At 41.8% G+C, this 12,575-nt stretch overlaps 1 protein-coding gene and 1 long non-coding RNA gene across 2 annotated transcripts in view; one reads left to right on the top strand and one right to left on the bottom strand.

Moving 5' to 3' along the window:
* Window positions 1–11,325, bottom strand: part of Mccc1 (methylcrotonyl-CoA carboxylase subunit 1) — a 49,714-nt gene extending 38,389 nt beyond the window's left edge. Inside the window, exons 1-7 of the mRNA XM_087899557.1 lie at window positions 11,163–11,325; window positions 8,042–8,088; window positions 6,562–6,698; window positions 3,353–3,448; window positions 1,441–1,562; window positions 800–947; window positions 595–716 (exon numbers count right to left, since the gene is read on the bottom strand). Of these exons, the coding sequence (XP_087755683.1) occupies window positions 595–716; window positions 800–947; window positions 1,441–1,562; window positions 3,353–3,448; window positions 6,562–6,698; window positions 8,042–8,088; window positions 11,163–11,239 (749 nt within the window). The 5' untranslated portion in view covers window positions 11,240–11,325. The remainder of the gene's footprint in view (window positions 1–594; window positions 717–799; window positions 948–1,440; window positions 1,563–3,352; window positions 3,449–6,561; window positions 6,699–8,041; window positions 8,089–11,162) is intronic.
* On the top strand, window positions 9,511–11,254 carry LOC148118836 (uncharacterized). Its single transcript, XR_015735785.1, has 2 exons — window positions 9,511–9,774; window positions 10,846–11,254. It is a non-coding gene; the product is annotated as an uncharacterized LOC148118836 (long non-coding RNA).
* Window positions 11,326–12,575: the final 1,250 nt, after the last annotated feature.

Here is a 12,575-nt window from a genome sequence, read left to right as displayed (position 1 = left end):
GAAAACATAGAATCTGGCACATGTTAGAGTCCCCTGTTAACCAGGAGGGCTACTACTTGCTAATATAAAACGATGACAAAAATCTTCATAACTGGCTCTAGTTAACTAACGAATTCCATTGTTTTAAATCACTCAACTAATGCTTGCGGCTCTATAACTACACTGATTCTTAGAATATGCTTATACTGGAAGAAAATCCTCGGTTTCACCGGTAATAGACGGACTCTGGTACAACACTGTCCCAGGGCCATTCCACCTCAAACAAAGGCACTAAGGCAGAGTTAGTGTTTACTGATGCGGGAAGATGCCTGGAAGTTAATATCACTGAACAACATTATGTTATAAATTATTCTATCCAGTTATTTTGAGCATATTTTGATTCTTATGTGTTTACACTTGAGTTTTCTAATAACATAGAAGAAAATATTTAATTCATAGAATACTTAACCCAAGAAAATAATCTAAACCATGACTACAGAGGTAGAACTGGGGAACTTCAAGAACATATACAGTATTACAACATCATAGCTTACAGACTACACATGCATTGCACACATACACCCCAAAGCCAAAAAACCCAAACCAGCAGTTGACCTTGGTGTGTCCACGAACTTCTCGATCAGCATAGCATCATCATTGAACGACTTCTTAGCTTCTCTCCTGGCTGATTCTAACTGTTCTTGAAATTCTTTTTCGGATCTAATGATCCTCATGCCCTAAGAAAGAAAGAATTGTGTGACCACAACATAAACACAGACCTCTAGCCAGAAACGGCAAGGACAGGTGAACACAACCTTACTTTTCCTCCTCCACCACGGACGGCTTTGATCATAACAGGGTACCCGATTTTCCCAGCATGCTCTTTCAGGCACTGGTCAGATTGATCCTCGCCATGGTAACCTTCCACAACAGGAACTCCAGCAGCTGCCATGATGGACTTGGATGTGCTTTAGAGTAAAGGTACAAAGATGTCCCAATTCCGTGGTATCAGTAAATCACAGCTGTTTAAAGAGTCATCACACAAGTAAAGGAAGGACTTCAGGCTGAGACCAATATTACAGCACACACTGAAAGTCCTTGTTACACACTGGCCCTGACTTCATGTGGTAGCTCATCCCACCATCTTCTAACCCTGGACAGCTAATATATATCTTAAAACACTAACTACTTATATATTTTCCACAGTTCAGTGGAGTTTTCCTACATGCCAGAAGAGCAGCAACGAGAGTATAGTTTAGAATGCCTATTAATGGAGCTGGCCAGATGGCTCAGGGGGCAAAATGCTTGACCTGTGAGCCTTAAATTTGGCCTCAGAACCCATGTAAAGGTGGAATGTTTGCATGTGCACGCGCACACACACAAACACACACAAGTAACAATAAATTTAAAAATACCTGTTGTAATAAAATAGACTACTTCAATTTGTCTTATAATGCTTACCTCTTTATACCCATATCTCTAATTGCAGATGAAGGAGGACCTATAAAAATAATTCCCTCTTGCTTACAGAGTTCAGCAAATTCCATGTTTTCTGAAAGAAACCCGTATCCTGGATGGATGGCCTACAAAGGAGAGAAAGCTCAACTTACTGGCTAGCAGAGCTTTGGTGCTGCCGGCGCGCCCTCCTCTGTGGGGATCCAGATGTGGCCAACAAGACACAAGGCCTCTATCATGACATGCTCCCACAGAGATGTCTAGGACATTCACACTGAAATTTGGAAGTCTGTTTTACACCACGAAAGCTTATTCCTTTTCTCACTTGATGCTGCCTCACGTGTGCTAGGCAAGTTGTCTACTGTGGAGTTTCCCTCAGCCTTGCGCCTTTTATTACAGAAATAAGTCACAGCTTACAAGGCACCAGCTCGAGCAGTTCTAAGCACAGGATTCACAGCGAGGATGCCCTCCTTCTATCATCGTCACCTGTCTCCAAAGTCTCACCACCGTCCCAGACTAATGAACGAGCAGCCGCTATTTTTCTTTGTATTTCTGTGAACTTACAAGTCTAGATATCTTCTGTCCATGGAGTTCTTGTCTGTCTATGGCTTATTTAACTTAGCTGGTTTCACATCCATGTGGCAACTTGTACCAGAGTTTCAACATTTTTACTGCTAATATTTCATTACATGTATATTCCAGATTTGGTCATCCACAAATCTGTTCACAGACATGTAAATTGTTTCTACTTTTTTATTATTTATAAATAATATGACTGTGAACCTGGGTGTACAAGTATGAACCCCTAGTATAAATTCTTCGATATATACCTAGAAGTACTAATATTAATATTAGTTATTATTGATATTAGTTGATATTAATATTAACTAATTAATATTAAGTATTAATAGGGTAGTGAGATATTTCAGTGAGTAAAGTGCCCAGTGAAAGCCAGACAACTTGAGTTTGAGACTGGAAGCCATAAAACAGTAGGAAGAAACTGACTCCACAAAGTTGTTCTCTGACCATCACATTCACAAGTTTCCAAGCCCTACATCAGACACACACACACATTTACAGGCATATTATACATACATATATACACAAACACACATAAATAAAAATTTAAAGTGGAATTAATGAATTGTGCGGTCATCTCTACAACAATCTATCTTTACATACACAATAAATGTTTTTTACCTTTACACAAACTTTTTTAAAGTTTTAAAAATTGAACTTTAAAAATATTTAAATCAGAAAGTGGCTATTACTCAATATACATTAAATTTAAAAACACACTTAAGACATAATTTTCCTTTTTTAATTTAAGGCATATATTTGGTTAAAAGAGTAATAGTTATTGAACAGTTGTTATTACATCTTTTGCTGTGTGTGTGTGTGTGTGTGTGAGTGTGTGTGTGTGGTGAGGCACTCATGTGGAGGTCAGAGGACAATTTGGAGGAATCAGTTCTGTCCTTCCCCTTTACCTGCTGAGCCACGTCATCCACCCTAGAACAACCCACACTTTGATTGAGAACAGCAGTGCTATTACAGACAGCAAAGGCATGTAGCCTGGGAAGAGGGATTTGTTTGTTTCTGTGCAAAACTGACCTAAACCCAAACATCTCATGTTCAAAGTACCTGAATTTTGAGGAAGAAGAGCTCAATTCTCTCTCAATTCTAATTTATGGTTTTAGATTCTCCCTCCATCTACTTCCCAAAAGAATTCAAGTGCAGAGGACCCAGTAAAAGGCTGAGGAAGGAGAATGTATGCAGAAATGTATATAGTTTCCAAAGATAACTCAATAATCACACATAAAAACTGGCTGAAAAAGGAAAATGTCCATATAGAAGTAACTTTACATAAACTACACAAAATTTATTTGCTTTGCATTGTAAACTTTTTCACAGTTCTTACCTGTGCTGCAGAGCTCTTGGCCACTTGAATGATTTTTTCCATCGCAAGGTAGCTCTGCTGAGATGGAGCAGGGCCAATGGAATATGCTTCATCCGCCTGTTAAAGACAGCATTACTAGCCTCAGTTACTTGTTGCAGAAGATTTGTTTAACTAGGCAAAGACATGCTACATTTGTAAATGTTCTAGAATATTACTTTAACTATGTGAAGGTGTGTTACACTCGTCTCTGCTGCCTTTGTTAACAATGTAAAGATGTGTTGAATTTGTTTCACCTTGCCTGCCTAAGGCATCTGATTGGTCTAATAAAAAGCTGAATGGTCAATAGTTGAACGAGAGAAGGATAGGAGGGACTGGTGGGCAAAGAGAATAAGTAGGAGGAGAAATCTAGGCAAAAGGGAAGAGAAGAAGAAAAGGAGGGAGAAAGAGAAGGAAATGCCCAAGGCTATAAGCCAGGAAGGCGCCAGCCAGCCATGAGAAGCAATGAAAATAAGATATACAGAAAGGAAGAAAGGAGGAAGGAAGGAAGGAAGGAAGGAACGAAGGAAGGAAGGAAGGAGGGAAGGAGGGAAGGAAGGAGGGAAGGAAGGAGGGAAGGAAGGGAGTAAGAGAGAACAGGGAAGAAAGGAGGGAGGGAGGGAAGGGAAGGGAAGAGAGGTAAAAGTCCCTGAGACAAAGTGTAGATAAAAAGAACAGATTAAAGTAAGAGCTAAGGACAAGTATTCATAATTAATAGTAAGTTAATAAGTCTCCATGTCATGATTTTGGAGCTCATTAACAACCCAAAAGAAAAATCCTGATATAATTACTATTTAAAATAAAAACACTGGGCACAACAGACAATGACATGAATAATGTAAGATGAAGAAGCAGAAGCATCCAGTTTGGGACTCAATCCTGCATATAAGGAGAGTCAAAATTCAATTTTCCCAAATAAACCACATTCTATAGTTAATCACAGAATTATAATGATCTTAAATGTACTTAATGTCCAAAGTTATATTCTAAAAACACATATAAAATACATTAACAGAAATATGTAGCAAGAAAACATTAAAAGTTCATATAATCTCTCATAATTTGTGCATTGTTCTGCACTACCCTTTATATTTTTTCATACAACCAAAGCATCCTTTGCAGTAGACCAAATAGGAAGCATGTATCCATTTATGTACATGTGCGGAATGCCTACGGCGTGCCAAGCTTTCAGAGGGAAGACGGCCATTAAACCTTAAACACACAAAAGGAAATCACGACAAAGGCCCTAAAGGAGGGGGCAAAGATATAACAGCAGCAGAGAGACCGGCTCTGGCCTGAGGGTGGCAGGGAGAGCTAGCAGGGGCGATCAGGGCGGGAGAGCTAGCAGGGGCGGTCAGGGCAGGCTCCTTGGTGTTGGTAAGGACTTGGCCTGGGGATGGATGGAGAAAATGGACTTAGGAAAGGGATTGGAGAGATTCCACGGAGAGAACACACTTATGTGGAGGTCCTGGGGTGGACAGAAACCTGGTCTGTGTAAGTGGCCAAGGATAACTCATGTGGCTGGCCCATAGTGAATGAGCGGTCAAGGGACCCGTGATAACACAGATTTCACAAAGCCTCCGGGAAGTAAAAATATTTGGATTTTTTTCCTATTAGAACTCATAATGAGATTTGGGGGGAAAATACAAAAGGAAAAAAAAGCCGCAAATCATACTTCAACTTCACAAAACACAAGTATGTCCTCATTCTGAAAAATACGGACAATAATACAATGGCAAACTGGCCTTGGGTACCAGCCTTTCTTCAGTACAGTCCGCTCCAGACCTATTCCACTAGAACTAATTTGGAACATTTTTTCATATCCATATTTTTAGTTGTTCACATAAACATCAACACACACAGTCTTAGTTGTACACAAATAGAATCACACTATTTGCCTCTTCTGGAATTGTGTTTTGGGGTGCTTCTTTGCTAGCACACACATGTACAGCTGTGTGGAAGAGTTACACAGAACGGAGGTACCACACCTCATTTAATCATAAGCCTCTTCACTTGAATGTGAGTTGTAGTGGCACATCCCTGGACACAGACATGGCTAAAAAGTTCTTCATATAACTCTGTGCATTTTTATGTGAATGTGCCCCCATCCACCTTGGAGCCACAGACAAGCAGAATGTTTGTAGGACAGGGTTACACATGTGTACCTTTTAAAGTTCCTGGTTCATCAGCACTGGGGTTTCACTAACGAACATCTCCATCAACACACCAATTCTACCTATCCTCACCAACACCAAGAATTAGCTGTCTGTCTCTTAAAGGATCATAATGCAATTAAACTGTGTGAACAATTTTGGTTCAGAACGTGGTCTGGCTGACATGCAAGAAAGAGATCCTAAGAGGACCAGGAGGGAACAGGAAGAAGGCTCAGAAGGCAACGGCACTCTCCAGTCAAGACAAGACAGTGGCCTGATTTCTGGTGCAGGTGAGAGAGGCCAGGAGGAAGTGGGAGGAGCGTCTGGGAAGCGGAAGCAGCAGCCCTTAGTGCTCTCTAAATAGTGAGGGATGATGTGTACCAAGTGGGGAGAGGAGGGGACATTTAACCATGCCCAGGTCTCTGCATCATTATTTGCATCAGCAGAGGCATTGGCACTGGGAAGGGAAGTGTGGAAGACCATCAAGCTGCATGTAATAAACAGCTAGAGTTCAGTGTCAGGACATACTGGTTTGCTGTTTGACAAACGGGCAGCTCGGTGTTCCTGGACACCTGTGTTCAAAAGGAAGGCTGAGCTACAGACAGAAGTCTGGGAGTTTTCCACAAAGTCAAAGGGATAGGTCAAATGCTCTAGAATAAAAGAACGCAGAGAGAAAGGAGGAGAGCCAAGACAAGTCTCGACATCAGAACTTCAACATTAATGGTCGAATTCATACAAGTGGGTGGGATCCAGAAAGGACACTGAGAAAGGAGAGAAGGTTCAGAGACCTGAAAGGCAGAAAGAAAACTTATTTCTTATTTCTAACAAGACAGAGTAGTTTATTATGATAAAAAGTAAACAAGACCAAAAACAAACAAACACAACAAAAAGCCATCTTAAGCTGGTCCAGGAAGTTGAAACCCACTTACAGGAACCTGGTTAACACTTGTAAGCAACAACTGCCCCCGTAAAGAACTAAGCTGGACACAAAGATACATGCGATCTCTAACAAGACTCTGTTCCCAGCTTTTAACAGCATACCATATCTACATGCATGGAGTTCCTGTCGGCCTCACTGTAAACAGCCACAGACTGTATGCCCATCCTTTTGGCTGTTCGCATCACCCTGCAAGCAATTTCTCCTCTGTTTGCAATGAGGACCTTGGCAATGCTTCTTCCTGTTAAGACACCATGAAGCAAGACACAAGTGATATTAGGAAAGGAGAAATTAAAGTATGTTACTAGTCAGCTCTTAAAGGCTTTGATGAAACTGGTACACTGAAGCCCAAAATCACCCTTAGCATTAGACAGTGGATTTCTTTTCTGTTCACTAAAGTATAATATCTCTATTAATCAAACTCAAGCTACTCAATAAAAGTTACATAAAGCTTAAAAAAAAAACAGATTATTTCTTCATATAGAAGAGTTCAGGCATTGACATCCAGAAACACGTGTGAAGGAGACATGACTTGGTTCTCAGTTTTTCTTCTTACTGTGTCATGTTGTTACTCTCAAATGCCACCCGTTCTATGTGGGTAACACCTGTGCTCTCAGCGGCTCCAGTTCGCTCATGTTTCTAGCTCTCCACAGTCAATTCCTCTTAGCCATCTCCCCAGAGGGCTGTTCTCACCCAGTCAGACCAGTAGGCTTCTCAAGGCTTTCCCGCACTATTGCCTGACGTGTTGCTGGCTTTCATCCCTTCCTGGTGCTAGAACCCAGTCTAAGCCAAATCAAGATCTGCGTTCCAAGTACGTCCAACGGCACAGGCCGCTTCCTTGCCAATCTGCATAATTCTTCCAAATTTACTTCTTAAAAAGCTATTCATAATGATTATGCCCTGTTCACACACTTACGATTCATCCATAAGATAAACACGTATGTAATCACATTTTATAAAGAAACGATACAGTATAGTGGGTCACAATCCCTATACTATCATTTGCACAGTCACCTGATGATAGATTTAATTCTGAGTGCCAAAGAGATTCACTATTTCCTTTTGTTTCAACCATGGTAATAAAATTGTCTGATCTAGAAAAATATTATGAAAAACATTTCTATCATCATAAATGAGATAAATGCTGACAGTTTAAAATAAGGTTTTTCTTAAAAAAAAAAAATAAGATTTTTGGCCAGGCAGTGGTGGTGCACGCCTTTAATTCCAGAACTTCAGGAGGCAGAGGCAGGAAGACCAAGCCCAACTTGGTCTACATTGTGAGTTCCAGAACAGTCAGGGCTATGTAGAAAAACCATGTCTTAAAAAATAAATAAATAAACAAACAAACAAAAAATTGAAAATGTTGTCCATCATTACACAACAAAATTCACACTCAATAACAAAAAAGATTTGACATAAAAAGCAAGATTTGTGACTGAAGTAATTAATAAAAAAGTTATAAAAATACCAAAGTATAAAGGCTTGCTTATGAGAGGCTAATTCTATTGTGTACAAATTAAAGATTACATATTTCTTTTTCTTGGCTCACATCCTAAAGCAATGCTAAACCAAGTCTGCCAGTACCTGGGGTTGTCCCATACTTCATGGTTCTCTGCTTCCAAGCCCATTCCCTATAAAGATAAACCCAAATGGAATTATAGTTAATCAGAATATATTAGATCAGCTACTGCTTTTTCAAAACTTAGAAACAAGTTCAGATATGGCGGAAGGTTAACCGTAAGCCCATTAGCAAGGTGATTTATAAAGACTCTCCATGGAAAAAGACCTATCTAGAACCTGGGAGGCTGAGTGCTGGCCAGGTTCCCTGTGTGTCAAGGTCTTTGAATGAGTCACCTATCCTGTCTAACATCTGAAGCTGGCACATGGCCAGAGAGACAATTAAAAGGCTAAGGCGCTTTCGGCTGTTTAAAAACCTTTTGTTGGACTGTAAGTAATAGTAAAATGTAGGGATATTTTGTTTATGTTTTAACAAATAAAGCTTGCCTGAAGATCACCCAGCACACACACACACACACACACACACACACACAACACACACACACACACAGAATTGTCAAGGAAGATTACTCTCACTCTGCATTTTGATGTTATTTGTTCTATTTTATTAAATCAAATATGCTAATCAAACTACAGTTTGAAAAAACAAATTGAATGCAAACCTCTGATAAGACAGTATTGATATAAAGCCAGAGGAATTAAAGGGAGGAAGCCGAGCAAGGGTAACAGAAATAAGGAATGTTGGCTGTGGCCTGGTCCCCACTGTACTCTTCAGCACTGCTTGCACACAGTCAGATCACCCTGGGGTGCCTCAATCTTTTTTTTTTTTACTAATACCCTCCAACAAGGAACATTAAACAGTAAGTATAAATTTTACAAATAGATGAATTTGAGTGTTAAAGAGCCACAAACACCTGCTAGTCAAGTGCTTAACCTATAGCTCCCATTCTGTAAGAGGCAATCTTGAAGATACTTCTCAGCTTTAAAGAATACAATTTTCCAAGCAAAGCCATAGCTGTATATAGACGGATGAGCTTAGTTCCTTCATAAAGCACAAAGATCAAAGTATGCATTAGATATTATTTAACTGCAACAATATACATATACACCTTACATGTAAATGTACAACCATCAGGACTAGTATTTCCCAAGGGTCACTTGAGGCACACTGCACATTCACTGTCCTGGGAGGCACACTGCTATGGGATAATATTCTTGTACACTGTAAAGGTTTGTCACTCGTATTAGTTTAATAAAACACCGATTGGTCAGTAGCCAGGCAGGAAGCATGGGGGGCGGGGATGGCAACCAAACTAGAAGAATTCTGGGAAGGGGAAAGGCAGTCTGTCACCAGCCAGATGCAGAGGAAGCAAGATGAGAATGCCTTACCGAGAAAAGCTACCAAGCCACGTGGTTAAACACAGAGAAGAATTATGGGAGAATTTAAGTCTTAAGAGCTAGTTAATAATAAGCCTGAGCAATAGTCCAAACAGTTTACAATTAATAGAAGCCTCTGTGTGTTTCTTTGGGTGGGACTGAGTGGCTGTGGGACCAGGCAGGACAAAAACGTCTGTCTACACACACTTAATCAAATGCTGTCATTCTTGAAGCCTATTGGGAAGACACACATCTTTGGCATGAGAGCTTTGCAGTTGGCCTCTCCAGGAGACTGGTGCTGTCGTATATCTTTCCAATCCAACCCACCTCACATTCTTGACCTTCAAGAAGGAAGACATCTTTTCTGATTTTTATGAGACCTTTTCCAACTTGGAGCACTGACTTCCCTTTGACCTGTTCAGGTAAGTTAAGGTTTAAGGCCTTTCCAGGCAGTTGTGCCTATGAAATGGCAACTTCGTAATGGGACTACTGACAGCCCAAAGCATTTTCCTTTCAGCTAGTAAAGACTGAGACGGGACAGGCAGAAAAGACATAGTCCTTAGAGAATCCTCTCTCCTGACAATGTTCTAATTGTTCTACCCTATTATTTACAGTTATTTTTGCTACATCTTAAAACATTTGGTCAAGAGAAGTAAGTTGCTGCCATGAGAGAATGGCACTGATTAAGACAGCGTCTGTTCTCATACCTAGAATCGTACTACTAGGGATCCTTTTCTCTGAAATTAGCAGAAACATGACAGGTTAAAAAAAAATCCCACGCTGGGAAGATTTTTAATTCTGGAAACTATTAACAGGCTGACAACTACCGAAGTTTTTTTTTTATAGACAATTAAGCAGACTTCGAGATAATGAGTCAGAGGCAGTGCTTGGAAACTAGAAAAGAAAACAGCATTAGCACTAATTCCACCATCTTTCTTACCTAAAATACGAGGTGAGTCTAAGAATTCACTGAAAAGTCAGGGTATCTACCTCTGTTTGGTGAAGAGAAAAGCGTTGATTCTTTAACTAAATCAGGTTAAATGGACCACATTTGGTTAAATTTTTATCCACTTGTTAATTTGGACAAAAGAGAGGACTAGTATCATATTAATATTATCACCACTAGATACGAGCACCATTACCTCCTCTGTAGAAGAAACTGAAGCAAAGACATAAGATAACTTGGCCAAGTTCATACACACAGTGAGCAGCTGGGGGTGGTAGGGACCAGCCTTCTGCCCGCAGGGCAATCTTGCCCTCAGGTGGGTACTGGGAGGCTGCCATTGTGGGAAGGAACGGCAATGAAGAAGCAATCTTCCTACACAACGGGTTTTCACTTCACAAGTTACTGCCCATGAAGCGTGGAACTTCACAACTAAAAGTATCTGGGGTTCAGTTAGTCATCTGACAGCTCTGTTCAAACTTGTGCATGGCTTTCGACAAAACTCCGCAGCCCTCTGTAAGGTGGCTCTCATTAATTTGATTCTTTCCAGCAATGGGAATCCTGTGAACTGCACTCAAGATGAGAGAGCTGAGCTGAAAGGGACTTTGGGAAGGGGGACCTGGCCCACGCCTCCAGCTGTGCACTATGCGCTAGGAATAGCCATGCGGGGTTCCAAATCCTGCAAGCTCAGAGAGCCACCTCAAACGCCAGAGCAGAAACCAGCCAATGACGAGGGACCAGGGGAAGAGCCAACCGGCTGAAGTGGGACAGCGCCCACCAAAACCACACAGACACTTAAAGGGTCGCTCACGTGACCCGGCGCCCCCGCAACCCGGCCGCGCACGAACCCGCCGCCCCCACAGTCACCTCGGCTGCAGCAGCAGGATCGGGACCCGTCGCAACTGGTTCCTGTCCACCACAGCCAGCAGAGCCGCCGCCGCCATCTCCGCACAGTCCGGCTGGACACCAAAAGCTGCCCGGCGTCCTCGTGAAAGCGTCCCTCCCCTCTTGACCGCGGTCGACCACCGTTGCACCGAAGGCTAGGTGGGCGTCTCCGCGGGAGCCAATCACAGGGCCGGATGTTTCAAAGGCACCGATTGGCTGATTGTACTATGACCCCCGGGTGGTTGTGGATTGAGGGGCTGGGCTCCCGCAACCCTACTCTGGGGGCGGAGCCAGCTCGCCACCTTCCTAGGAGGGCGCAGAGGAAAGCGGAAGACGTGGAGCCTTTCTAACCCCCACTCAAAGTGCAAGCGTTCTCCATGAACATTAGGAAAAAGGGGACGTCGAAACTGAGTGGCAGAATGTCTAGAAAATAAAGACATAGTAAAAATATCTGTAGATGGTTATTGGAGACAGCTGGGGAAAGGTTCATGGGGGGCGAATACATTGTAAAACAGACAATTAAAGGATTACAATTACAGAAAGAAACCCGGCATAGTGTCACATTTTGCAAACCCAGAACTAAAGAAGCGGAAGGATTGTGGTGAATGGAAGCATTGACTAGACAGTGCGTTACAGGCCAGCCTGAGCAATACTTCAAGGCCCTCCCTCAAAAACCATAATAAGTACAATGTAAAAGGTAAAAATGAATGCAGAAGGAAAACAAGGGTAAAGACGAAAAAAATTAATGGTTTCATAGAACTAATACCTTTGGACTAATCCAGCGTGAGAGCCAAAGTTACATTTTGAGTTTAATTTTTATGAGATCTGAAGAGATCCACAAAACAAAAATGCTTGCGTTTGCACTCCACTAAACAAGTTTGCTTGACCAGATGTGCTTGATCACACATGGGCGGAAGGCTCAGCCAGGGGAATATGTCAGGATGTACGATCGGACCTGATGGAAAATACTTAAGCCCCTACGAACCATGCCCTGGGGCCATTTTCTGGAAAACCAGTGATGGACTTGGCTAGATTAACCTGGCCAGTATTTAATTAATGCTTCAAATTCGACTTTAAACTGTGGTAATGGTCTTAGTCTTGACTGGTGGGTTTAACATCAGGAACTCAGAAAACAGGTAAGAGAACAGTCAATCAGAAAAGAAGGGGCCCAGTGGAGGCAAAAGGATCAGTTCAAGCCCATCCTCACCTACCCAGCAAGTTCGAGGCCAGCCTGGGCTATGCCAGAACCTGCTTTAAAATTTAGAAATCTGTTCTGACACTTTCCAACTTTTAGACGCTCAGGATACAAACTGGCTTGCCTATGTTTTCAGGAAGATTCCTAGTGATCAGGCCCGCTGGCCAGCACAAGAGCCCATTCGACTGTAATTCAGCACT

The sequence above is a fragment of the Myodes glareolus genome, chromosome 20 (genome assembly GCF_982192425.1).
Source record: "Myodes glareolus chromosome 20, mMyoGla1.1, whole genome shotgun sequence".
In the NCBI taxonomy this organism is placed as follows: Eukaryota; Metazoa; Chordata; class Mammalia; order Rodentia; family Cricetidae; genus Myodes; species Myodes glareolus.
The sequence above is the reverse complement of the archived record's forward strand: the minus strand, read 5'-3'. Positions and strand labels throughout refer to the sequence as shown.